The 26761-nt window shown below is 44.6% G+C and overlaps 2 protein-coding genes across 6 annotated transcripts in view; one reads left to right on the top strand and one right to left on the bottom strand.

Annotated features, from left to right (window-relative positions):
* Positions 1 to 1693: 1693 nt before the first annotated feature.
* Positions 1694 to 4329, bottom strand: SIX6 (SIX homeobox 6). The gene is made up of 2 exons (XM_027702384.1): positions 3558 to 4329; positions 1694 to 2461 (listed from the first exon to the last, which is right to left on the bottom strand). The coding sequence occupies exons 1-2, from the start codon at positions 4127 to 4129 to the stop codon at positions 2293 to 2295; spliced, it is 741 nt and encodes a 246-aa protein (XP_027558185.1). The 5' UTR covers positions 4130 to 4329; the 3' UTR covers positions 1694 to 2292.
* Positions 4330 to 11753: 7424 nt separating this feature from the next.
* The window catches only part of CUNH14orf39 (chromosome unknown C14orf39 homolog), a 31902-nt gene continuing 16894 nt past the window's right edge, over positions 11754 to 26761 (top strand). Inside the window, exons 1-7 of one of the 5 annotated variants that reach the window (XM_027702382.1) lie at positions 11989 to 12311; positions 13099 to 13167; positions 14922 to 14978; positions 15341 to 15397; positions 18183 to 18309; positions 22634 to 22723; positions 26502 to 26686. In XM_027702382.1, coding sequence (XP_027558183.1) covers positions 14930 to 14978; positions 15341 to 15397; positions 18183 to 18309; positions 22634 to 22723; positions 26502 to 26686 — 508 coding nt within the window. In that variant the 5' untranslated portion in view covers positions 11989 to 12311; positions 13099 to 13167; positions 14922 to 14929. Of the gene's footprint in view, positions 11872 to 11988; positions 12426 to 13098; positions 13168 to 14921; positions 14979 to 15340; positions 15398 to 18182; positions 18310 to 22633; positions 22724 to 26501; positions 26687 to 26761 lie in introns of those variants that run through there. The other 4 variants (XM_027702383.1, XM_027702379.1, XM_027702380.1 and 1 more) reach the window with 4 other exon arrangements.

A 26761-nucleotide genomic window follows, 5' to 3' on the forward strand; every position in this document is an offset into this window, starting at 1 on the left:
GCCTATTGTCCAAATCCCAGCTTTTTTTTTTTAAGTTGGAGAGAAATTTCACGTTACCAGACGCAGAGCGCATGTGCTTATATAATACTCCACTCTCTTTATATGTCTTTGAAACCTTTAATTCCCCACAATAAGCGCTACTACTCTGCCCGCAGAAGCCGATGGAGAAATTGCAATCCGCTTCACCCACTCCCGGGGAAGAAAAGAAAGGAAGAACACGGCGTGTTTCAGCAGATTCCGTTTTGAGAGCGAATACCGAGTTCGCTCTCAAAACAACCTCGTGGGTGAGAAGCGCTGCTCGCCAGCGAACCCCAAACCCAAGGTAAAACTCACACCTTGTTTGAGGTTAAAACAGCAAAGCCAGGCTCCTCTTGCACGGCTTTAATCCGGTGAGGTTTAAGAGGCAAAAAACCCTCAGGGTTTGGGGTGCAAGGTGTGCTGGTCCGGATGCTCCCACTGGTCGGTACCCTAAAGGCAGGTGGAAACCCCCGCACTGCCTCCGCTCCCCGCCCTGCGATCCGCTCCTCCCGCAATCCCAAAATACAGCTCGTTTGCCCCCTCCGACACCTTCAATTACACCCCACCAAGGAAATAGCTGCTTGTAAATCGGCTTGAAAAACAGCTAATAAATTCCTGCTACCTGCCCTATCTCTGAAACCGTCTATAAGGAAAACCAAGGCACATGCATTTGGGGGTGGAAAGCAGATTCAGGCATCGGCGGTGTAAACGCCTTGAATCCGGCCTTTAAATTCAATTTAAGGCAGAGGGGAAAAAGCCACTGCCGAGACGGAGATATACCTCCCGATAAAAGGCAGCAGGACTGAATTAAACTATCAAGGAGCTGAAATAAATGCCCCTGTGCCTCCCCGGCCGCTGCCCTTGCAGGGAGCCGGGGCATCTCCCGCTCCCAGCGCTGCCCGGTGCCAGGCTTCGGCTGCTAAATAAAACGAGCCGAGCAATCAGCTTACCGGGGAGGCATCTCTCTGAGGACAGGGAAGTAAACGCGATGAGACCGAGAAGACAAAAAAAGCACAGCTCAGGCGATTTAAAGATCAATGTCAAATTGTATAATATAAAATCCTTCTGCTGGGGGAAAAAGCTTAGCACGCTCCTTGAACCTGGCGTTTGGTTTCCTCCAGCAAAACCGCCGCAAAACAAAGCGAGGGAGGCGGATGGTGGGGACAACCCGTGGCACATCTCAGAGGCCGCGATTTGGGGCTATTTCGCCCCTAATCCGGCCCTTCCTTGGCATGGTTAATTCCCCATCTTCTCCTTGCCTTTGCCAGGTGAGGGAGGAGGTTTAGTTTCCCCGGCTGGGCTGTGCCCCAACCATATCTCTCCATTTTAATGTTTTTTTTCCCCCCTTTTTCCTCTTCCCTGTCCGAACATTCGAACATTCGCCGCGATAATCCGCAAAGCTTCAGCCCTTGGGAGAGGAGAAGCCGCGGCGATGCCTCCTTCTTCCCTTCCCTGGGCACCCACATTCCCCGCCAGACCCTTTTCCTCACTCTTCCCCTCATCCCGGCTGCCCCCCGCTCCCTGCCTGGCAAAGACATCACCCTCGCTCCTGGGGACCCGCTAGTTCGGTTCCTGCCGAGCTGATGCTGAAATACCCGTGGCCTCGGAGATCTGCTCTGCGTAAACTGGCGGGCTTGAGACCGACACCGTCATTTCAAAGCAGATGCGAGGATCGTTCACCAAATATTTTATTATGGTTTTAGGCTGCTTCATACAGTTTCGTCCTGCACATGCTCTACAAGTCACCTGTGCACATAGAGAACAAGCCAAAAATAATAATAATTAATAATAATAATAATAGAAAAAATCTACCATAGCAATCCCTTAAATAAGTAAATAAACATTATATATATATATATATATAAACCCCTTTAAAGTAAAGCAAAACCCAACCAAAAGAACAGCGTCTTTTCGACATGAAACACCCCCGCGGGATAAGGGCAGGCGCTCAGACATTTTCCAACTTGGCATTCGGTTTTCTTGTTGATTATTATTTTTTTAAAAACGTTTTCTGGGCTTTATTGAGTTACTTTTTTTTTTAATGCATAAATTCTGCAAACCCTTCGAAGTAAAGGCGACAACGATTTCAATGACGTTTTTTAATGCAGTCTGCTGCGGGACTGGGAGGGAGGTGCGGGCGGGCGGCGGGGGAGCGCCCCGCACCCCGGGTTTGGCTCCCGCGGCCGGGCACTGCCAGCCCCGCTGCTCCGGCCGTGCGGGCAGGCACCGGTGAGCCGGGCCTCCCGCTGCCCCCGCATTGCCATGGCGGTGGTGTCAGATGTCACATTCACTGTCGCTGGATGTGATGGAGATGGCGGAGGTGGCCGCTTTGCTGGAGAGGCTGGCTGCGGGGCTGGAGGCGGCCCCCACCGCCTCCCCGCCGCTCTCCTCCTCCGCTTGCAGCGAGCGCACCGAGCCCTGCGTTAGGACCTGCTGCTGTAGCCTGCAAGGAACCGGCACACACAGCATCACCGCCCGCCCTCCGCACCCCCGGACCCGCCGGCAGCGCCCCGCGACCCCACTGGGGGCTCCCCCGACTTGCACCCCCGCGCCGCTGCCCGCAGCCTCCAGCTCACACCAGTTACACCAGCCATAGGAGAGAGGAGGAGCCGGGCGGACACCCAGTTTCTCAGCTCAGCTCTGCCTGAGAAACTGGGTGCCCACCTCAGGGTCAACCCCGCTCGTCGGCTGGCACACCCGGGGGAAGGCTGTCCCCCTCCTCCGCAGCCTGTCCCCAGACCGGGTCTCATCCGAGCGGTCGGTAATTCCTTGCAGCATCTCCCGGGCGGCGGCTCCCCTCCAGCAGGCCTTACATCTTCCCTCAGCCTACAAAAAGGGGCTGCAGGTCATGGCAGCCACGTCCCTGACTTGCGGCAGCCCGGCTGAGGGGTGACAAGGGGAATTTCCCAGGGATCCTGGAGAGGAAATAACGGGGAGACTTTGCTCCCTTCCACGCTTGCCGGAGCGTCTGTTTGTGTCACTAGTATTGGGATAACACTGCCCACTTAGAGCTGCGATTTTGTTCTTTAATATATTTTTAAAGAATAGAAATAAGAGCAATATCCCGAGGAATGTTCGCGGCTGGTTCCAGCAGAGGAACAGGGCATGGAGGCTCTGGCAGGGCCCGCAGAGGGCATGGCCGGCTCTGCTCAGGATGGACATACCTCAAAGAGGTATCTATATGTCCGGGCAAAACTTTGAAGGGGGCTTCTCTCCGCTCAGCCCCTGAACACGGCCCTGAACACTCCAGCTCCTGCCGGGGTCACGGCGGCTCCGGGCGGCCCCTCTCACGCTCCCTCGCCCCGCTCCCTCCAGGTCGGTCAAGGGAGAGCCGGTGCGGGGACCCTCCCCTATTAAAACCAGGTCATTTAAAAGCCCTGGGGTTTCCCCGCTGCTCCTGCTTTATCTCGCTACATTTCCCTGGGAGAAACCTCCCGGGCTCGTTTCGCCCATCCTCTGCCGGCAGTCTCGCACCGCCCCCCCCCCGAAGGCTCACTAAGGGGGGTTCCTGTGCCCCGACGGGACGGGCAGCACCTTACCTGTTCTTAGCGGCTGCTGCCCTGTCCCTTTGCCTGCGGTTTTTGAACCAGTTGCCCACTTGCGTGGGAGTAAGTCCCGTGGCCTGAGCCAGTTCCCGCTTTTTGCTGGGGTTGGGGTAAGGGTCCTGCAGGTACCACTCCCGCAGCAAATGCCTCGTCCGCTCCTTGAAGCAATGTGTCTTCTGCTCGCCGTCCCAGATGGTGCGGGGCAGCGGGAACTTCTTCCTCACCCGGTACTTGTCCACCGGCCCCAGGGGTCGACCCCGCAGCTTCTCCGCCTCCTGGTAGTGCGCTTCCAGCCAGAGGGCTTGCAGTTTGGCGTGGGACTCCTTGGTGAACTTGTGGTTCTCCAGGATGTGGTAGAGCTCCCGGTAGTTCCCCGTGTGGAAGGCCACGATGGCCCGGGCTCTCAGCACCGACTCGTTCTTGTTGAGCGCCTCGCAGGCCGCGGGGGCCACGGGCAGGGACCAGAGGAAGCGCCCCAGGCGCTCGATGTCCCCGCTCTCCTCCAGGGTCTCGCATACCCCGGCCACCTGCTGCGGGCTGAAATTGAGGATGGGCAGCTGGAACATGGAGGCGGCGCCGGGCTCCGCTCCGCGCTCCGCGTACCCCCGGCGATGCCCGCACACCCCCGCGGCGGGGAAGGGGGCAGCGGCCCCGGGGCCGCCCCTCGCTCCGCTGCTGCCTCCGCCGGCGCCGGCGGAGCTGCCGCGGGAGGGACGGCGGAGGGCGGAGAGGCGATGGGCAGCGCTCGGCGGCTCCGGAGACTGGGGGCGGTGGGCAGGGGCGAGGCGGAGGAGGATGGAGCGGGAAGGGGGAGGGAGGGCGCGCGGGGGGGGAGGGAGGGAATGGGGGAAAAAAAAAGGCGGAAAAAAAGAAGAAGCAGGGGAAAAAAAAAAAAAAGGAAACCAGAAAAGGCACAAGCGCAGCTCCGCGCCGCCGCCGCGCTGCTGCGGGAGCGGCTGATTCGCTGCGGGCTCGGCAGATTGGCTCCCGGGTTTCCATGGCGGGGCTGCCACTCACTGCCAGCCGCTGCCAATCACGGCGGGAGGCCCCGCACCGCCCCGCTCCCCGCCCCGCTCCCCGCCCCGCTCCCCCCGGACACCGCGACCCCGCCGCCCTGCCCCGCCGACCCGGGCAGGGCACGGCCGCCCGGCCGCCCCGGGAGCGGCGGGATGCGGGCCGGGAGAGGGGGCTCCCGCCGCGGGGTGCTGTCGGCAGGTTCAGGAATGGGACGGCCGGGACCCCACCACCCGCCCCGGTAAAGCTGCGGGGTCCGGCCCGGTGATGCTCGCACAGAGGTCGGCGCACCTGCGGGCGGAGAGGGGGATAAAGGCAGAGCTGGGAAATCAGATAAAAAAATTGGCTGCATAACAGTGATAGTGATTCTGGGAGTGTCAGTGACAATGGATGCAGCGGGCGGACCGCAGGGAGAGCCAATATTTAGGAAAAAACTCTCCCCTTTCCCCCTGTAAGTGACTTCCCATCTTTGTTATGACGAGGAATTATCTGCAGAGAGCCCAATGCCCTTCCCTGTTCAACTAAAGCTTTATTTATTTATTTTTTTAACGTTTAAAACCTTATTGTTTTCGGCTCAGTGGTCCTGAATAGACGCCGAGAATAGTCGCGAGGAGTGAGAAGTCATTTGTAGGTCAGGAAAGCGACTTAAAGCAGATTTCGGGAATCTTTTGAAATATTGATCACCTCGTAGTAATCATTCCTCGCGGGCTTCTTTCCCCCCGAGCTCCGAGAAAGGGACTCCGTGACTGGGTGCGAGGTGAGACCCGGACGCCTCTTCGGAGGAGCGGGGCCAGCTCCAGTCGTCTCGGAGCGGGATGAAATCACTTTCTGAGCTGCGAGGATACGTTTCATCTTAATAGAAAATCAGGGAATAATCAAGAAGCCACATTTTATTCTAAATATAGCCGCTCAGTGGCAATTTCTTCCCGGGAACATTAGGGACCGTGCTCGGAAAGGCAGCATATATTTTGAATTAAGCTCAATATGTTCTCCCCTCTGCTCTTTGCAATGCATTTTTTTCTAGAATGCTTGTCAAAAAAATCCCCTCTTAATTTGATATCTTGTTATTGTCTCTTTCCCCCTTCTTCTTTTTCCTTATTGTTTTTGTTTTCCTTTCTTTCCTTCTTTAAGAAAGCTCCTTTGCTAGTTGCCCGTAGACCGAAATTAAACAGATTTACATTTTCTCCAATCATTTCTCCGCAGAAATGGAGCTGGACTGAGGCTTGCCGTCTTTTCTTTAGTATCAAGTACAATTTGTCTTTTGCTTGTGAAGATTTGGTAAATCAGAAGGCAGATAGATAGCGCAGATGGTCGGAGGTGTCGGGTCAGATTATGGTACGCCTCAGTACAGTGCTAAGCTCATTCTGACGGAAAACCCTGATATTATTTTCACAGATCTACACAGTTCACTTGAAAAAAACCCTTCGAGCCATTTACATCATTTATGTGAGGCTCACAGCTAGCGGGATGGAAAAGCTTTCAATACTGCTCATTTTCATAAAACCCGACAGAGCTGGGGAGACATAAAAGCACACACAAAACTCACGAGTTCAGAGACACTCCACAGAAACTTAAAAAAAAAAATAAAAGGGGAGACTTTTCGGCTTCACCTTCACCCAGGTTTGATTTGCCTATCTGCTTAGGGAAAAATAAATAAATATAATAAATATATTTTTAATAGAGAAGAGGATAATATCTTCTATAAATATTGCTGGGTAGAGTCCCCTTCCACATTTCCGTCCCATCACTGTCCAGTCCATCAGGGAAAAACAGGAATTTGACCAGCTCAACGAAAGATCCCAAATAACCTTTTAGGACAGGAATTTTAAAAGCACCCCAGCTCTCCTCGGTATGAGCATCGGGCTTCCCCATCGAGCGGGCGAGAAGGCGGCGACCCCGGCGGCGCCGGGCGCGTCCCCGCGGGCAGGAGCTGCCCCACCGCCCTCCAGCTCGCCCCGCCGAGCCCTCGGCAGCGTCCCGGGATCGGAATGGTGCAGGAAAACCTCTGCTGTGGGAGAGGTGGAAGAGAGGAAAGCCTGTGTTAATGCCCAGCTAATTTAGAACGGCCAGATGATGATGATGGTTGCTAATATTACTGAAGGGGTCTTTCTTTTTTTTTTTCCTTTTTTTTTCTCCTTTTTTTTAAAGAATGCACATGATCTGGCGAGGGAGTTACTGGGTTGCAGCCTAATGACCACGAACAGAGGGAGACAGGCTCCATAATGAAAGCCAGGACTGTAGGCTAAAGAAATGAATCCTCATTAAGAGTAGCTCGCAGGGGCGAGGGGCTGCCCCCCAGCTCCCCAGCCTTTGTTCCCCAGAAACCGGCCCGGATGGGGCGATGCTGGGAGGGGAGAGGGAGAGAAAGAAAAGTCGACACCGATATGGAACCAGGAACCTTGTGTTAACCACTTAAAGGGTGACCTGAAAAGGGAAAGGGGAAGCCATCCCAGTTCCAGTGGTTTTGCACCCTCTCCAGCTGGGAACACTGGGATCTGTATTTGGGAAATGGTAAGGTCCGATGGGACTGGCTTGTCCCTGTCTGGGGAAGGTCCTGGGTCTCCTTGCTCTGTGCCACCAGCGCAGAGAGTGAGAGTGATCAGCTCCAATGGGGCCTTTCCATTCCTTTCCCACTCCTCTGGGAATTTTATCCCTTGCCGGGACCCCGGCAGATTCCCCGCCGCTCCGCTGCTCCGCAGGAGCTCTACCGCCGGGCCGGGCCGGGCCGGGATTTCCCTCCGAAGCGCGACCCGCAGCGACCCCCAGGAGCGACCCCATTCCCGTGGGACGCGGTGCCGCGTCCGGGAAAGCCGAGTCTCCTGCGGTGCCCAAGCTCCTGGCTCAGCCCCCGTGTCTTATTAGAGCTGCCTTTGAGCCTGGGGGTGCACTCAGGCGTGTCTGCTTAGTTTCGGCCCTTTCCTCCGGTTTATTCTTCACCCCCCGCCCCATATAATGGAGACACTACTCGTGACATTAACAGCCGGCAATGACAACTACTTTAATTTAGGTCACGGCTCTGACCCTTGCTACAGGTAGAGTTTACCCCGCGTAGATGAACCCACTGGAGAACAAGGAAGAGAACTGCACATGAAAAAATATATATATCAAAAATACGGTCATCCATCCATAGCATCCCGCTGGCCTGCATGGACGCAGTGTGCTCTCTGGCCTCAGGACAGGGCATATTCTCCCCTCCTTAAAGCAAAAATATGTTGAGCAACATATCTATACACCTTCATATCAGCAGTTATCAGCTATCTTGGGTCGAAGAATCTAGTTCCCTGGGGATTATTTATCTAGATGGAGCTTCCAAACGCAGCAGAGGTGCGAATACATTTTTAAAACATTTGGTTGGAGTTAAGTATTGCATTAAAAATTAACTTCGGGAAGAAGAAGCCCCAATTTAATGTCTCGGTAGGATTGTCGGAGATTTGGGAGTTCATCAAGGGATGCTGGCTGGGAGAGCCGGAGCCCACGCAGTCGCTCGGAGGAGTACCGGGAAAACCTGGGATTTTGTGGCCTTGGATGTGTCTGGGCAGGACCCGGCCTGGTGCCGCGGAGCGCTGCGGGACGGGCAGGGCTGGAGCGGGCACTGGGAAGCGGCGCCGATCCCTGCTCTCCCCGCGGCTGACTCTTACCCCGCTCCCCCGGAACAGGCGGGAGGGATTGTCAGCCCGAGGACAGTGCCCGCTGTCGCCTATAGAAAAGGTTCCTGGAAATGTCAGCCCCTCCGGGGAGCGGGGACGGGGTTTTCGGGAGCGTTTCCCACCGAGCTATCCCGGAGCTTTGGCGGAGGGAGGACCTCAAGCTCGGGATGCTGTGCTGGGGGGTGCTTGGTAGGGAAACGACCCGTGTTGCGATGTGTTTCGCACACTTACCTTATTCTTTTTCAGAGCGCCGTGATTGTCAAAATAACAGCCATCAGTCACTCGTTTTCTTCCTACGAATAAAGTTACGTTTAAAGCTGTAATCTACTTGATATTAGCAAGAGTGAGCAGGCTTAACTTCTCGCTTAAGTTACCGATACCTGTTGAAAGCACCAAAGAGACCCTAAAAGGCTGTCGGACAGAGAGAGATGCTCACCCACTTTCCACTCTCACACCGCATATTCATTAAATCTTTGTCCTTCGGCGTATTATTTAGGGTACTTTAGCTATGAAGTATCAGGCCATGGCTGGTATATCTGATGTTGGAATAAAGACGCAATGAAAACTCAAAAACCTTGAATTATTTTGACATGGGTAAGGAAAGACCTTCCTTGTACAGGGCTCTGGTCAAGACCATGGCTGCAGACGGAAAGGATCTACCACTCAAAATATATCTTTAGTTCTCTTTAGAGTGTAGCCATGAACCTGGTTTTAAAATCTAAAATCCATCGGGATTTGTTTGGCTGCTGCTTTTACCTGCAGGTAAATACACATGGCACCAAATCTCCTTTTACACTCACGTTTTCACATAAAATCTTCAATCTGCTTCTATCAGTTTCTGTCTGGGTTTTCACTGACAATTTCGACAAAAGCAACAAACAAATTCCCAAAGTATTTAAATAAACCTTTCCTTTCCTTTCCTTTCCTTTCCTTTCCTTTCCTTTCCTTTCCCTTTTTCTTTTACATTCAAGTCCTTCAAATATTACATCTTCTTCCAGTATGGGGATGAGGGTTGTCACAAAAACTTATTTAGCAGAGAGCAGGAATGGGGACAATTCGCGTGTTTGGGGGAGGTGGAGAACCAGGATTAGATACCCTGAGGTAGTGTCGTGTCTAAATGTTCCCGGGGCTGAGTTCAGGACAAATATCGTGTCCCGGCTGGTCTGGGCGCTGGCACTGAGCTGGACTCCAGCCCTTCCTGGAGGTGACTCGTTGTGGATGAAGGCTGCTAGGGAAACAGGGTCCCTCTTTTCTTGTGAGTGAGCTCCTTCTTAGATTTGGGTACCATGTGGGAGTCAGGCACCACCCCGGGCTCGGAAACAGGACTGAGGCCATGGGTGAAGGTTGGCATTTGCTTGGGCTCTGGCATTACAGCGCTGCTTCAAGGAGCAAGTTTATCCCCGAGCAGCTTCATAAGGACAACTTTCCACCTCTTATCCCGATAAATTAGGCAGCGAAGCTTCCCTGCTTTCTTCTGGGGGGATTTGGTGGGGTGTCTCCAGAGACCTTCCCAAACTCGATAATAGGTGCTGCTGGGTGCACTGGGGTGCCTTGTCCTCTCTGGGCGTTTCTTTGCCCTCTCCATCAGCTGGAGGAGCGGCAATCAGGACTGGGGGGAGACACCAGAACAGCAGGAGAGGGGCATGGAGCCCACCGAGATGCGGAGTGATGGGCCTGGGGGTCTGACAGCGAGAGGGAGTGGGTTTGGGAGCCCTTTTTGAGCCCCGAATTGACCGTATCTCTTTTCAGAGTAGTGCAACCCATTCATCATTGATTAGAGATAATATTATGAAAGAGTCCTTCCTGCTTGCCGTCGGTAATGAAAATGTTTTTTTGTGGCTTTGGGTGAGATTTTTTTCTGTAGGGAAGAAGGAAAAAACAAACAAGGTGGAACCAGAGAGACACAGCAGGTGGGTGCAGAGCAATAACCTCGGACAGGAGTTCTTGTAATAAAGAAATGGGTAAAGGAGCTCCTGGGCCCTGACAAGTCCAGGTGGGGACAGTCCTTAGGGGGAATTAACCAGGAAGTCCCTGCCGGCTTTATCCAAAGCCTGTTGAACTGACTGACCACCTTCCGGGTGAACTGGGGTCCCTGGATCTGTGGGAATCTCAGCCTTCCTTGGCACCACTACTTAAATTACCGGGACACCGGGAGGTGTTAATGACCATCAGTGAAGTTACCGGCTACTATGCTGTTAGATTCCCATTTCTAGAAGGTTGGAGGATCTCTAGGAGTCTTTAAGGCAGGATAAAGCTTTGAAGCAATTTCTCCTTGCAAGAACATTCAGTGATTTGGGAAGACCGGTTGCAAAGCAGCAGCTGCAGAGCCCAAGAGGCATCTAGGAATTAGAGTGTCTTTGGGGGAGCAGGACAAGGAGGTGGCTCTCGCCACGGGCAAGGAGATAAGGCGGGAGATGGTCCTGGAAAGGACGAAGCCTCGCCACAAGCAGTGTGCACGGAGCAAAGGCCGCAGACACCTGACTTCCAAAAGAACATGCCTCTCTTTCTATTCCCCCCTCCCTCTCTTTTTTCTTTCCCCTCCTCATCTCTGCCCTGAAGCCGGGTAGGTCAGCTATTTGTCTTTGAAGCTGCATTTCTTGTTGGTTGAATTGACAGTTCTGAAAGCAGCATCGCATCTGACCGACACCGGGACTGCGGGTGGCAGAGACTCTTCTGTTCGTCTCTTCAGTCCCGTTCCATTTTCCTGTCCTCCCTTGTTTCATCAGTTCCATTGTTTTTCCTCCGCCTTGTACCCTCCCCTCCAATTTATTTTCTCTTGCTTATTGATAATCTTAAATCCAACCTCTGCCTCAGTAAGCTGGGGGGGGGGGGGGGGGGGACGGACGAAAAACCCCAGTGGCTACCGCAGCGTGGAAGGAAGCATCGTGTTCTAGTTTCTTCCGTGCCCTGGCTCTGCATTTTTGCCTTGTAATACTGCACATCGATAAATAAATAAACGCGTACAATTTTGTGAGCGCAGGTTGTGCTGAGGTGAGCGGCGACATTCCGCAGCATCCTCAGTGTGAAGCTGCTCCGGGAGGAGAACGGAGATGCCTTTAGTGCTCTTTAAACTGTTTTTTAATGGGTTTTAGTGCCCTTTTAAACTGTCCGAGGGCCGGGCCCGTGAGGGAAAGAGGGAAGGAAGATTTGGGCTGATCCCCCACAGCTGGGTCAGCAGCACGCGTGGGACCTGGAGGGTGGATAAAGCAAGTTACATTCTGCACCTTCTTATTTTCGTGCCACATCCCGGAGCGTGTACGTGTGTAATTAACCCTCCCCAGTAGGTTTCCAGGCGATGCCCCGTTCCAGCCACGCTGCCTCCTCTCCCCGCCCGGCTCCCGCCCCTCCTGCGCGCTGCTCCCGGTAGATGGAGCATCCTCATCGCTTTTCGCCCGAAGCCCTCAGAAATGCTGGTCTTTCCCTCATAACTCCCGCTGTCAAAGCAAGAGGGCGGTTTCTGGGGGACAGGCTCCCCGCTGATGTGCCCCTGAGGGAGCGCAGCGCTGCGGCCCGTGAGCCCCTCCGGGAGCTGCCTGTTCACCTGCTGGGTGAACGGGCTCGGCCCCTTCTCCCGGCGGCTGAACCTGCTCCGTACTTGCCCCCAGCCTTGGCTCCCACCTCCTTCGGTACGGCGTGGAGGGGACAAGGTGATACCTGCCGCCCTGTCTGCATCCTTTGACGGGGCTGAGGTGCCCCAGAGATGTGGGGAAGTCCCCCCAGTTTTCCGAGGGGGGCGGTGGGGGGTGCTCCGATCCCTTCTCCTGGCGGCCTTGGGTAAGGCTCTGGGCGGCTCCTCGCCCTTTCCCTTGTGGCGAGGGAAGGGGCCACCACGTTCTGGTCACTTCCCCAGTGCTGTTGGCCCCCACAATGCAGAGGGGACCCCTGACCGCCCCGTCCCCGTCCTCCCCCTCCGCCGTGAGGGACTCGCTCCCCGTTTCTCGCGCCGCCATTTTGTGGCGCTGCTCCTCAGCCCCCGTGGTGTCCCACAGGATAGGGGTTTTCCCCCACTTTTTTTTGACAAAAAGTAGTTTTAATTTTTAAATCCCAGGACTTTAGGGAATAATCTGCAGCAATAGCCTTTTGTTTGGTATGTGCCAGACTAAGTGAAATGTGGCAATCCAGTGGATGTTCAGGTCTCCTCACAGGATTCCGAAAACGGTGTGGCAAAAGAGGGGCAGAGGAGCACACACATTAAAATGAAGTACATTACAATTTTTTTTCAATTGAGATGAAAAGTTAGTCTAGAAATGTGAACTCCACAAAATTTCATGAAGAATCAAATAACCAATCTCTTTACAGCCGTAAACAGTAATGAATAGCACGGGAGAAATACGGTTTGCCCTCAAAAGAGCTTCGCTGGAATGAAAATTACTTATATAAAGACAACAGGAATTAATACCGTTTCACAACCTACAATTGGCAGAATTGAGCCTTGGATTTTAAGGAAGATATTTACCTCACAGATTTTGGGCATTTTCCACATTTTAATGAAGAACCCAGAAATGGCTGTTGCCAGATGGTTTTACTGAGCAGTGGCATTAATGTTAGTGCTGTAATGGCTGCAGACTCCATCAGCACTTTGCTTGTGGGTTCTTCACCCAGTACAGTCTTGTAATATACGAAACTTTATTGCCGCAATTGAATTCCCTGTAATTACATTAATGCGGTCCAAAAATGCGAGATGCATAATAATATTTTTCACCTGGCAGCGCTCTGAATAGCCCCATTAGAAATAATAGATGCGGTTTGAAGCTGTTTTACCCAGTCTTGTGGGTTACATGTTTATCTTCTGCAGAAGTATCAGCCACATACGAGAATTTCCCCTGAATTTGTCATCCTGAGTTGAATAATGGTTTGATGCTACTTTTCTGCAGTAGGTCCAAGGATCAGTTTTTGCTCCAGTCAAATCCTGGAAGACATCAGTTGTCCAAAAATTGTTTCAGGCTGCTGTTAACTACTGTTTTTAAAACAACGTTTGTGTTACCAGTGCCATTGAATCTCTCGGTCCTTTCTACTGGTGACACCTGTATCCTCTTAATTCACAGCACAGAATAGCATTTGTCATTTGCAGTTATGTTACTTCATTTTAACAATAACAAGTTAATAATAGAATAAGAAGTATTTTACATATCCATGCTTTCAGAAGCACTATTTTCTTCAACTTCTTACACTTTTCATAAATTGTATTATAAAATTACAGTAAAAAAATTTGAAAAATCACTGTAGTTCTGTTTCTCTCTTCTATGAAAATATTCAAAAGATAAAATTATTTGTAATTGTTTAAGCAATGATATAATAGTCTCTATCTTAATAATACACAGCTATAGAGTCTGCTCTATTGATGAACTTTGTGTTCAGCTCATAAACCAATGAATAGAATTTCCTTGTCCCAATATCTTGCAGGTTTTATGGGAAGTGTCAGAAAAACAACTAGCAAACATTGTTAAACTGTTTCTAGAGAACAGTTTTTTAATACATGCTCCAAACTATTTTTTTAATCCGAAGGAATTACTTCAGATTTTCTTTCACATCATATAAAAGCAAAAATATTCTGCATTGACCTGTGGCTTGAGGTAGTATTTCTTAATATTTTCTTAGTATTTTCAGAAGATTTTTTTTATTTTTTTATCTCATGTGTTTCCAGGCACTAGAAACTAGGATTTCAATCTTCTAAATACATTTGGTAAAACTATTATCTCTTTCTCGGAGTTTTTATTGCAGCCTGTGCTAATCCGGTCACTTGGATTAGGTGTTCTGATCCTCCCTTAACTATTAGACAAATTCATTTCTGTCAAACATCCAGCATTTTAAACGCTCCCCCCGCCCCCTCCCGCTTCCACAGTCTCAGTGCTGCAGGATGTAGCCTTAATGCCACTTTAGTTAAATTCTGCAGTTGTTTTCTATTCTACTTTATCCTGGATTAGGATCTCATCCTCATCACCGCTTTGTCGTGGCTTTACTTCTTTCACTGTGCTGTGGAGACAGTTAAGTATCAGATAACTTGGCTAATGTTAATGTACCTGAGCTAACGAGCTGTATCCAGTGCGTTCTGATAAACCGTGTTTGCATCCTGTTTAGAAAACTCATTATTCCCCATCTGTTTAAAAACCCATCACTGAATTTCTGCACCCAGCAGCACTATGCAAACAGAACAGTGAATTTGTAAACAATCTGCTTTCTGTTGTATGAGAGTTCTGTCTTTAATCACACTGAACATATTTACACCTTCTGATTCAAATGTACTTTGCGATTATACGGGAGGAGTGTGCAGGAGGGTTAAGGAGCTTTTCCATCACCAGCACTGCAGTCCATAGGCTTAGTAACCAGCTGGAGTACAGGCTACACATTTTGCTCACAAGCATCTTTTCCTGCATCCTTCATTCCTTCTAAGAACATTAAGCCTCTCAAACATAGAACTGCTCCAGGAGCAGCACTTCACCTAAATTATAAACCTCCTTTTTTCCAAACTGTGGTTTAGACTTTCATTGAGTCCCTTACCAGGGGAAGGGACTCTCCCTTATCAGTGAGAAACTTGGTTCCACTAACATGGTTTAGACAGTAATTCAAATGCAGTTAAAACTATTTTTTCTCTCTTTTATGTTAAAATGTGTGGTATTGTCTTGCAATTTTGACTTGTTTATTGTATCAATAAAGCTTTTGACTGTGTAAATCCCTGAGCTGCATTTTTCTTTTGTAGTTTACACAATGAGTGACAAACTTTTGACCAACTTGGACAAACTTCTCGTCGAGCTTGGTAGGTCATTATATCATATATTTTTTTTATTAATAATTACTAATACAATGCATGTAATGATGTTTTCTGCTTAAAACAGTTATATTAACTTCAAATAAATGTATAATATTAAGGTTTTGATCTTTGCCTACATAATGTTTTGCTAGCTCTGAGGTTGGAGAGAGGGGTAGTAACAGCTATTTAATAGTAAAATTGCTATTTAGATATTTTGTTAAAATAATTGTTAATCAGAGTTTGTGCAATTAATGCTGCACAGCATATGTTTGTTTCACAGCTTAACTCATATATATATACATGTATATATGTATATACATGCATATATGTATATACATGCGTATATATGTGTTAATTTTCTTCTTAAGCTTTCCAGGTAGAACAAACTTCTTTTGCTAAGGAACGTGTGAATCAACAGATAAATTGTGAGTAGTGATAAATTATCATTTTATTGGATTCTGAACACTGATCTTGTTTCACTAGTCTTGGGACATGTTCTGTGCCTCGGGGACGGAAGCAAGCTGAACAATGAGAGCTGTCCCGTGTCCTGCTCTCACCCTGCCTCATCTTTTGCCATCAATACTTGCTCATTCTCCCCAGCAGACTTTGCTTTTGCTCACGACTTTTAGCTGACGCCGTTCAGCTGCCTCATGGACAGCCAGTTTCACGCTGCGCCATTTCCTGCTCCGACTCTGCAGCTCCTCACAGTCACTGGCAGCTCTTTGATTCAGCTGTGCTTGCTCAATACATCTGCCACTTGCCTCCCTTTCTTTCTGCAGGTTTTTTGTTCTTTCCAGATTTGGACCTCTGCCTCACTGCCTCTTCTCTCTTTCTGTTTGCTTAAAATAATGAAAGTTCTCTCAGTTGCTGCTACCTACTCAAGCCTGATACTTTTTTTTTTTTTTGCAATTAAGCAGCTGATTATTTTATTTGAAATTCAAAACAGTAAACCCAAAGAGAAATTCTTGCTCCACATCAAATTTCCACCCCCTGCCAGGACTTACACTCTGGCTTTTTTTAACCATGCTACTAGGTACTGACTTATAGGAATGTCTGGAGAACAGTTTCTCTACCACAACCAATGTGAGGACATCTGTGCCACTGGTATTTCATAGGTAGATATTGAAGCTAATAACCTCCAAGAACAAGAATAAGAGGGAATTCTGGTCTAATGGGTGTTCTTTTTGATTATAACATTTCTAATGATCTTCGCTGATATGTCCGAGCAAGTACTTATTCATTAAGAAGATTATCAATATTAAATTGAAACATCTTAAACATAAAAACACATGTAACACTAAATCTGGCACATCTAGAGGTCTAGATCAGTCACATAATTGAACTGTAGACTTGAGGTTTTTCTTAACATTTATGCAGGCTTAGGGTAAATGGTCATGTTCTTAGGGAAAATCCAAAGGCTATGTAGTAACATTGCATAGCTGCTTGTGTTCGGTTCAGAGATGCCTAAATATCTGTAAACTCCCAGCCAACACTCAGGCTTTTAACAGTTTGGGTTAAATCTTTCAAAAACTTACCAAAAAATAGTGACACTGATGTAATTTTGTCTCTGTGTGAGTATTACTTGGCAGAAGAACAGCTGTAGCATTCAGTCTCAGACTGTTGGTGTGAGATTCATCAGACTATTTGGCTACAGTCCTTTTCTTTTCATTAGAGGGAAAAGGCACTTTTAGGGTGTGATTTATCTTATCCTGAAGAAAGAGTTTAAAGTAGGTTAGGTAAAGTAAGCTTTAAAAATGTCAGCTTGTCTCTGCTGAATGTAGCTGCAGCCATGGGTGTCTAGTTCTGAAGTAGGTGCCTGCACTGTGAAGTTGGGTGAGGTGGATCTCACCCACCAGGTCCTTGTGAAAGCAAAGGGTGAGTTGAACAAATCACAGAGGTGCTCATCTCTAGAAAATACTAAATGAAATGTTAAGTGCATATTTTGTTAATACAGTTATGTCTTGGTAAATCTCAAAAAGTCATCTGCAGGATACTGCCACATACAAATGTGTGATTGAATTCCATCTAGGGTCACCTACTCTGGCATTTAGTGCTTCAGGGTGGCAGTGATAGCAAGGGATGATTTGTGAAAGCTTGTATGAAAAAAAAAGAAATAAGAAACATAGAGAAAAATGAATTGCACCAAGCTGTGCTTATTGCATTGCAAGGTGAGCAGGCACGATAGCTCTCACAGCTTTTACTTGTGAAAGAGAACTGACCATGTTCAACAACATGGATTCTCTCCTAACCACTCACTCAGAAAGTGTTATCAGCTGTCTGCTCTCAGAAAAGGCAGAATTAAGAGTTTGCCTTCAGCATCTCCACAAATGTCAAAGTCCTTGAGAATTTGTCATTAGAAAGCTTTTTTTATTAATTAACCTGTGTTCTGTATTAATTTATCATACACCTTGAGTAAAATTCCTTTTTATTTTATTTTATCTGTTTCTGTTTTCTGCTGATTGCTTATATGGCTTTAGTGATGTTTTTATTTTTCCTTTCTTGTAGTCAGCTTTCCCATTCAAAACATTTGGGTTTCTGGACTTGTGTAAGAGAAAACAAATGTTTGGAAGAGTGTCCTGGTTCCAGCCAGGACAGGGTTAATTTTTGCCGTAGTCAGAAGGGGCATGGCCAGGACTCGAGGTTATTTTATACCTTTCTTTAGGGAGATCGAGGTGGTTTGGAGTGTTTCAGAGGGAACACTGAATTGGGGAATACCATTCCTAAAACACAACAAAGAGACATTTATCTTTAGCAACTCTTGTATTTCAATCAGTCTCCCCAGTTGGAAACATTAATGAGGGCAAAGTGTCTTTACCTTGGTTTCCCCGTGTGCTACTTATGGTGTCTGCAGATACTGAGGACTGCAAGAGCTCAGCTCTAACTGTTCAGAGTGCTTTGCTTTCTGCCACTGATTGTTACTTCAGTTTTCTACAGAGTGGGGTTCAGAAGCAGCACAAATAATTACTTTTTCTTCCAAAGTCAATCTCATGATATTAGATGATAACTAAGGTACCCCCCATGCAGCTGAAACTCCCTAAGTTTTGACTCACTTTGTTGTTGCTTTGCTTAATTGCAGGCTGTCCACTCACCTGGCGCTATGGAAATTAAGTATTTTGGAAGAAATTTTTAATAATTCTGAGTGTAGACTTTTTATTTCATGGATCTGTTAAATGTTTACATTTTTATTTTTATTTTTAATTTTAATTTTAGCACATACTGCAGAAATTGCAGAAAAAAGGAATAAAATTGCTAAGTTGGAGGAAAATATAAAGAAAGGCAATGAGGAAATAGCTGATTTGAAAAAGCAAAATGAGAGCAATAAGAAGAACTGTAATGTGTAAGTACAGTTTAGGCTGGACTCTGAGTTATGCCTGGCAATAAGGAAGTCAGTGGGGAAGTAATGGAAAAATTACTTGTGTGTGTGTGTGTGGGTTCTCACAGGAGTGATGTTAAAGAAAACTTTAGGATTCCCCTATTTTTTTCACACTGTAAATCTAAAGTAAAAAAAATTGCAGTATTACCCATCTCCTGAGAAAGTTAATTATAGAAAATCAGACTACATTTAATTTTAGATTAGTTTTTTGTTAGAATCAACAGTTCTCAGAGATCATAGGTACTGTCTTTGCAGCATGCTAAAGCATTTATGTAGTAAGGTAATAGAAACATAATTTTTCTATATTTGGACGCATCTGAGCTCTGTCAAATTTGAACAACACTAAGAATACTCTTAAAAAAAAGTCTTTCTGGCACATATGTGTGTGCTTCCACTAGCAGATTTTAGTATAATTTTTGCTCCATGCTGCAGAGTTGTTCTCCCAGGCACACTCTTTTGGTGAATGCAATGGGCTGCTGTTCACACTTTGCTTAACATAAATTTTTGTGTCAGATTATCAGTGCAAGTTTTAGATGCAGATCACTTTTGGATCTTAGTAATTAGAAGCTTTTCAAGAAACAATTTGGCTGCAAGGAGTTTTTTCTTCCTGACACATAATGTTTTGTTTTCAGAAATGGAAATCTCAGGTGTTTGTAGGGGTAGCTAAAAAGGCAAATCTGTATTTGACTCTACAGAGGGTTTGGCCCAGGTGATAAAATCCACCACAGTGTTCATCTCTCCACAATTTTTCTAGTTCCTCAGCAGCTGAAGTGATGATTTCTTGGCAAATTCTGTTTCGTTTTCTTGCAATTCTATATCTAAAGGTAAGTATTCAATAAAAATATCTATAACATACATTTGAATTTTTTTTTGGTTTCAGATGTGAATGGAGAGTGTGGGTGTTTCTAAAATAAAGAGGGAAGTAAAGATGGCATTAGGGTCCTTTCTGATTTTATTTTGAACCCTCAGAAAACAGAAGAAAGAATGAAATCATTAGTGAATGAAGTGGTTGTAGTGGCTGGATACCATACTTGTTTGTAGCTTTATCATAAAAAGGGTTAGGAAAAAATTTGACCTTGGCAAGAAAATTCCATTTTTCCATCACATTAAATTCTTGCCTCCAATGCAGGATAAAATGAACACTTATGTAAGTTTATGAAACTACTCACACCACTTCCTTTGATATCTTTTTTGCAAATCACAGACTGTTAAATGATGCAAATGAAATAAAAAAAATGGATGAAAAAATTAAGGGTAAAACTAAGGATCTGATCTAAATTTTAATCATTGAATTCACTGGGTTTTGGCTCAAGTCCTACAAAGAATAATTAATGGCATTAGTGTAAAGAGACTGAAAATGAGAAGTGACTCATTAATGAATACATGTATTCATAGAAGGACAATGCTTGCAGAAGAGTAGAGACTTTGTGTCTTAAATTATTGGAAATGTCATTTAACGACACACTGAAAACTGCAATAAACAAGCCCTAGTTGTAAGATCAGACAATTAGAGCACTTACACAGTAGAATCATCCTAAACTTCTAAAATTTATTCTAGTTGACACTCCATCTATACTGGACATGATTCTAATGTTGGTTTTGCAAATTCAAATATTGTTTTGGAGTCACAATCACCCTCTCAGCTGACTAATTGCCAGTGATGCTCAATAGAGCCCTCAAAGAAACAGTGTTTTGTCTGGGTTACCAGACATGATCATGAGTGTATTGAAGCAGATTTGAAGACTTTGAGCAAAATAAAGGATTCTTATATTCGACAAGTCTACAAAAAATATGATATATGAGACAGATATATTGGAATAATACTGTGCTTTCTAAAGAAATCCATATTGGTCTATGTAACAAAGAACTGGCACAAAATGAGCCAAATGAAACGTATGTTTTTAGACAAGTGATGACATTTTGCTAATATTTAGTTTCTTGAATGATTCAAACTGTAAATGTTGATCCCAGAGCAGTAAGAAGTAGTGAAATACCGCTGGTGGAACCTATTCCAATTGTATTGTTTCTCTTACAATTTTTAAATTTGGGTGCGAGGATGAAGAGATTTCATGGAAATAGAAAAAACATAATAAGGAAAAAAGCCAGATGAACTCAGAATGCCGTTAGTTTGGAAAAGAAATCGTTGTCTTGTCCCGCTGGCCAAACTACCAAATGACAGGATAATTTTATTCCTTGCAGATTAGTGTGGACAAAGATTTTTCTTTATATCCTGGCTGATGAAAGGAAGGACACAAATATGTGATCCCTGAAACAGTGATGCATTTAGCAAACTGGTAGATGAGCTACTTGAATCCTGCATACCTTGTGCTCACAAACCAGTGTCCTTATACTACATGTTTTTTCTACGTCTACAGAGTAGACGTGAACACCAAATGTGACACATTTTGTGTTTACACATGTAAATATGGTTTGTACTCTGATTAATAAAAGCTTTTTGACTTTTATATCTCTTGGATATTTCTTCCTCCAAAGAAAGGCATGGGGGCTTCTGAGTAGAAGAAGAATATGACAGTGTTGGTGTGCCAGTACATTTTTATATAAGTATGTTGGTTTCTGCTTTTTAAAAAATCTGACCCTTTAGAAATTCAGCTTTCTGCTTCATTTGCAGTAGATATGGTGAAGTAACATTTTTGTAATTACATTTTTAATCACTAGTGGTGTCAAATGATTTGTGCCCACGGTGCTAAATTTCCTGAAGGAGGCTGTAATTCCTCAATTAGCTGTTTTGTTGACAAACTTTACTGCTGTTATAAATGTTGGTTGTGTTTTGTGTTGTCTCATCACCTGGAGTTAAAGATTATTTGACTTCAGTTCAGCAAATTAATTGCCAGATCTTTGCTCTTTATTTATTTCCTTGATGGAAATTGCAGTAAGTCAGCTGTTACTGAAGCCTCTGTTTTATTCTACCTTTGGAGTGATTGTTCAAATGGACGTTCATACTTTGTGTGATTGGATGTCACAAACCCTCCAGCTTTGAACCATGGGGCACATTTGTATCCAAAAATGCCCTTTACTTACCCTACTCATGGCTATGCAGTGCAAAGTGAGCTGTATGTCCTCAGCTGCTCTCTGAATTACTTGCTATTTTCAATTGCAGCCTTGTTCTGTATTGCCACTTCTCCCCTCCTCTTTGTTCATGTAACTGTATCTCTGCTGTTCCAGATTCACTTAGTCTCGTCAGTCCTAATGGATTTTTCCTTCTATTTCTTCAACGTTTAGCTTTGATACTATCTATGTACGTGTTCCTAAAACTGGGGGTTCTGTATGCATCTCCTAGGACAGATAGCTGCTCTCAAACTTCACTGTAGGTGTTAGTGCTGCCTAGGACAGCTTGTATTCTGGACTAAGGCTGAATATATAGATCCCTTTAAGTCCTGGCTAGAGAGAGGGTATGCTATTTTTTTCTATAGTAGATTCCACTGGAGGGAGCATGTAATTTCTTTTCATTGGCAGTAGGATCTCTGTCCCATTCCAGCCCAGCCTGTTCACATGCTCCTTACTCTATTTGTTTTTTTCAGGCAAGATGCTTTCTTTTCAAAAACCTTCTTATATGCCTCTCCTAAAGTTCACATCTGAATTTCACTCGAATCAGAAAGTCTATCTGTCTCTCTTTCTAATATTCCCACATCCAAGGAAGAGGTATCTCTAATGCCTGGCTGTTGAGAAAGTACTGTTAGTTTAGTAGTCATAAGTATTCCGTGAATCTGCTGTGCTTTCAGTACCTTCTACAGCATCCTGCTCTAGGAAAGTCACTTTGGTGTTTTCTGAGCAGCACTTGCCTAGCAAATGGAGGGAATTCTGTTTGTGGCTGCTTGCATTTAGGTATGGGATGGGTGTTGCTGATACTGATGAGAGTGAAGTTCTGGGCATCTCCAACAAGAAGATTGTTCATATCTAAAGAATTTACTGATGGTGCTCTACTGAGTACCAAATAAGTGGATTTTGATGCCTCACTGCTTAGCATTAGGCTCCAAAAAATTGTGTGAAGCCCATTCCATTCATTCCTTAAAAACTGCTTTGTAATCTTTCTTAATTATTTTTATATATCTATTTTCATGAATTTGCAGCTTTAAAATCTTAACAGAATAAATGTATGCATGTGAAAGACTTCTGTACTAAACCCATTTATGTTTGACTATCAAAACATTAATGAATTATTTGTTCTAGTAAGCTACTAAAGTAACTTGACGTCTTATTTTCTGAATGGCTTTTTATCAGAAAAGACCCCTAATACGCTTTCTTTTTTCTTTTTTTAATTTCTCCACAGCTGGAAGCCCACCTATAAAATTCTTGGCAAACATGAAGAATATGTGAAAAATGAACTTGAAGCTTTAGAGGAAGCTACAGAAAATGAGAGGTATCTGTGGTCATGTGAGATGAGGTTTCTTATTAACCTGACTAAACCCAGCAATCTGCATCACAACTTGTTGTAAACTTTACAGGATAATATGAGTGACTGAATAACTAAAAGGATTTTTTGGCTTACATTATTATGAGATCATATCTTATTTTGTAGTTACCAATGGAATAGGATAAAACATGGATTCTTCAATTGCTTCCCAAATGCCTATTACAATTTTTCAGAACATTGTTCAATTGCCTACTGTTTCAAGGAAAGCTCAAGAAGTAAAGACAATTTTTTCAGCTAACAATTAGAAGCATTCAGATAGTTTCACACTTTTCTTTATTTTAGAATATGAATTGCATATGATTATTAGAATGTAAAAAACCAAGTTTTTGTATACTGTATATTTTTCAAAATAAACACAAAGCATGCAAATGCAGTTCTGTTCAGTAAGTGTCATCTCAGGTGTTTCATCTTCATTAATTATATTCTGCATTCAAAAGAAATTATGAATTGTGCAATGTAGCTGCCTACATTCAGTGACATCAAGAGCAGTCCCTGAAGATTTTCACTGAAAGGTTCCAAATGTGCTGTGCCAAAGTAGCCCTCCAAAGTTTTGTTTAAAAGAGTAAAAACAGACCTTCATTTTAGAGAGGCTGCTCACCTTCACTGATCTGCATGTGAGGGGGAAGAGGCTCCTTAGCCCTGCAGTGCAAAAGTCACAGCAGACCCCTCTAGATATCTAAATACCAGTTTAGAGTCGCAAATTTAGGTGATTTAAAATGTTGGCTTTGGGTCTTTTGTAACTGTTCTTTCTGCCAGTTGTCCAAGACAGCAGAAATAGCATGCCTGATAGCCTTTAATTAACTCAGTTAGTAGCTTATCTGTCTTCTTCCTGTTCAGAGCTCTAAATTTGGTGAAAAATAAGGCTAAATTGGCTTTCTATGAGTATATGATTAAGCCATTTTGGCTTTCACTAATTTGAGCTGACAAGCCAAAGAAGCATTACTTTTAAATTGCTTCTTTAGATAACTAGTTTCAATTCCAACATGAAAGTGTTTGATCTGTTTTCCTAAGCTTAATTATAAGACATCATGACTATAAATCATGAAATAAATTTAATTCATGTTATTTTTCAAAGCTTTTCCTCAAATACAATCCCTCTGCACTGAAGCATCTGATGATATGCTCAAGTCAGCAAGATGTGCATTCAGTAAATTCTAAATATTTAAATTAGGAAGAAAAATCAGTATATTTAGAACTTTATGAGCTGAATGTGCTTTTCAGCCTGGGAGTTGTGGGCACTGAGGACATGCTTCTTTAGATGGAAAGATGTTTTTGAAAGATGGGCAGATCAGTTTGTGTTTAATTAGGCACTTATGGAGGTTTTACAAGCGTTCCACATTTTTTCATTGTTGTTGGTTTCAAGAACAAAGAAGAATGCTCATATGAACTGGAAGTTTATCCTGAAAAAAGTGATATGAAGAAGGAAAGAGGAATAAGTTGCCATCTACATAATGTTTAGGGGGTTTGTGAACACTGCCCCTTTCCCATTGCAATTAGATTAAAACTTTTTCTAATGACTTTAATGTGAGCAGTGCTGAATTCTAAATACTTCTGTGTTATCTGCACAAACTGTAAGATGTAAATTACTTAGGAAAAATATTAAAAGCAGTGACAATTTCTTAAGACTACTGCAGTATATGTGGCTGTAAATACTGATCTGAGAAAAATAGATTTTGGGAAAAGTATATAAAGTTTTAGGATTATATTCAGAAGCTTGAAATGTTATCTGCTACAACAAATTATTTTACTTATTTATATTGTTTAAATTTATTTGTAATGCATTCTAAATTGTATGTTAGCAATTTTTTTTTCCTCAGTTAGTTTTGTAGCATTTATTTAATTAAATAGAATTGAATATTTTTCATCATTCATATCTGGGAAATTTTGTACAGTATACAGAAATATCAAGTAAATCAAGAAACTTAGATTCCTGAGACCACCTGTGTAGAAAACCAGATAGATTGGTGTAATTTTCTATGTGAATTTTGGGAAGTGTCAATTCCTAGGTTTCACAGTGTTGACCTACCACTTCTTTCCCCTAAAGTGTATTGAACTTCGATCAGTTTAACAGGAACTAGTGCCTGGAGTGTAGTTTGATTTGAAAATTAAAATCTTCCTGTTTTTTGCCCTGTGACTTTAGTTTTCCTTTTGTAAGAGCAGAATTTTCTAGCACTGAGTTTGGACACAAGTTTTTCTCTCTTCCATTGTCTGGGATTGCCAGCGGGCAGCCAGGGCCGACAAATGCAGCCTTTCAGTCCTGCTGCAATTAAGTGATTAGTGAAAGTTTGAGGTAAAATGTGTTCCTTAGAGAGGAATACTGTCTGCTTTGCGAGCAGAGAGAGCTGTTCCTTAATGCAGCCTTTATTCGTGGGGCAGGTAAAGAAATGGCTCTCTGGCTTTAGTTGCTGTTATGAACCATAATTTTTTCCATAAAGGAATTTCTTGCTAATTTACGGGTGCACTAATAACTTAATATTTTTAAATTTGTCCCTCTGTATTGCTCACCTAACCTTTTCCTACAGGATGACATTTCCTTTACCTTCTGTGATTTTATATTGGCCTATTGTAATATCAAGGAACTCTGTGTATTATTTCTTTCCCAATTAAATGATTATTTAGTGTTAACAGTACATGCTGGATGTCTGTAGCTGTGATACCTCTTTATTAACATACCTCATTTATTAACCTCTTTATGAACTTCATATTCTTTTCCCAAAATCTGTTTTTCACAGAGCAGTATTTATGGCCATCCATAGTATGGTGGTCTTAAGAAATTGTCACTATTTTAAACATTTTTCCTAAGTAATTTACACCCAGCTGTGATACCTCTTTATTAACATCTGCCATCTGCAGAAACACTCACCATCATGCTCTTATTATGTATTTTGCACATGCCTAAATTTTTGTGCTTTATGTGATGAGTTGCATCCTATTACTTCTGATATTTGTTAGTTTTTACAGTATAATTTTTTAAAAAGCTGATTGAGAGTTTTAAGAATGTCATGAACATTAATTGATGTTACCTACCTTAGTAACTCGTAGCTGTGTGCTCACATGATGCCAGTGAAATTATATTAGTGTAACATTAATTTACAGGGCAGCCCTACAAGAAGCTGAGCATTCTGGCTCTTTGCCATTTGAACATTTAAGTGTTTGCTTAACCTTAAGTGTGAATAGACCTATTGTTTTAGTGTGACTCATATGTGTGTTTAAGGCTTCCCTGAGTCAGACAGAGATTACTCAGCATCTCCTTGGAGGCAGCTCTTAGTCCAGTGGTGCATCAGGCTGCTCTAAATATGAGATGTTTGGCCACATTCTCTTGAACTGTAAGTTTGATACAGTTCCACTGAAACCGAGGGAGTTGTGCCAATAAACACCAGCAGAGACTTTGGCCTGAAATGAGTTTCATGATAATTACACAGGAAAAAATATGTTTGTTATCTGCCAGGCTGACTTTGAATGTGCTGTGGTCTACATTCCTTTCAGAACAGTGAGGTTTGACTGGTTATTACATCACGACTGTATTCTTTGTTACATACAGCAGAGTATTCCTTGAAAATAGCCAGGAAATAAAAAATAAAACCAAAGAGTGGCATATTAAATATAATCCGACTTTTTTTTTTCCCTAGGACATCAGAGCTGATGCCATAAACTAATAGTTTTTTTTCCTTATGAACGGTGACTTCATGTGAAAAAAAATTAAATTACGTGTATATTTTTACAGGAAAATGTATGAGGATTGCATAATCCAGTATAAGGAGGTTTTGGAGGAACACCACAAAAAATATGCAGAGACTGCTCTTGCCCAGAGGCATTACAAAAAAAAGGAGGAAGTTGAAGAAATCCACAAGAGAGTTTTGAAACACTGGAAAAAACACAAACGGAAGGAAGATGCTTGCTTGGATCTGGGTACTGCTTTTATCAGTGCTTTTACACTAAAGCCTATTGGCAGTGCACTGCACATTAAAGGTGCCATACAGAAAT

Source organism: Neopelma chrysocephalum, unplaced genomic scaffold (assembly GCF_003984885.1).
Source record: "Neopelma chrysocephalum unplaced genomic scaffold, ASM398488v2 Primary Assembly neopelma1_183, whole genome shotgun sequence".
In the NCBI taxonomy this organism is placed as follows: Eukaryota; Metazoa; Chordata; class Aves; order Passeriformes; family Pipridae; genus Neopelma; species Neopelma chrysocephalum.

Excerpts from the sequence above, each read along its gene's own strand:
- SIX6 (XM_027702384.1), bottom strand. The coding sequence starts at position 4,129 with ATGTTCCAGCTGCCCATCCTCAATTTCAGCCCGCAGCAGGTGGCCGGG. Across the intron at positions 2,462-3,557 it reads GCAGCAGCCGCTAAGAACAG|GCTACAGCAGCAGGTCCTAA; the intron begins GTAAGGTGCTGC and ends GGTTCCTTGCAG.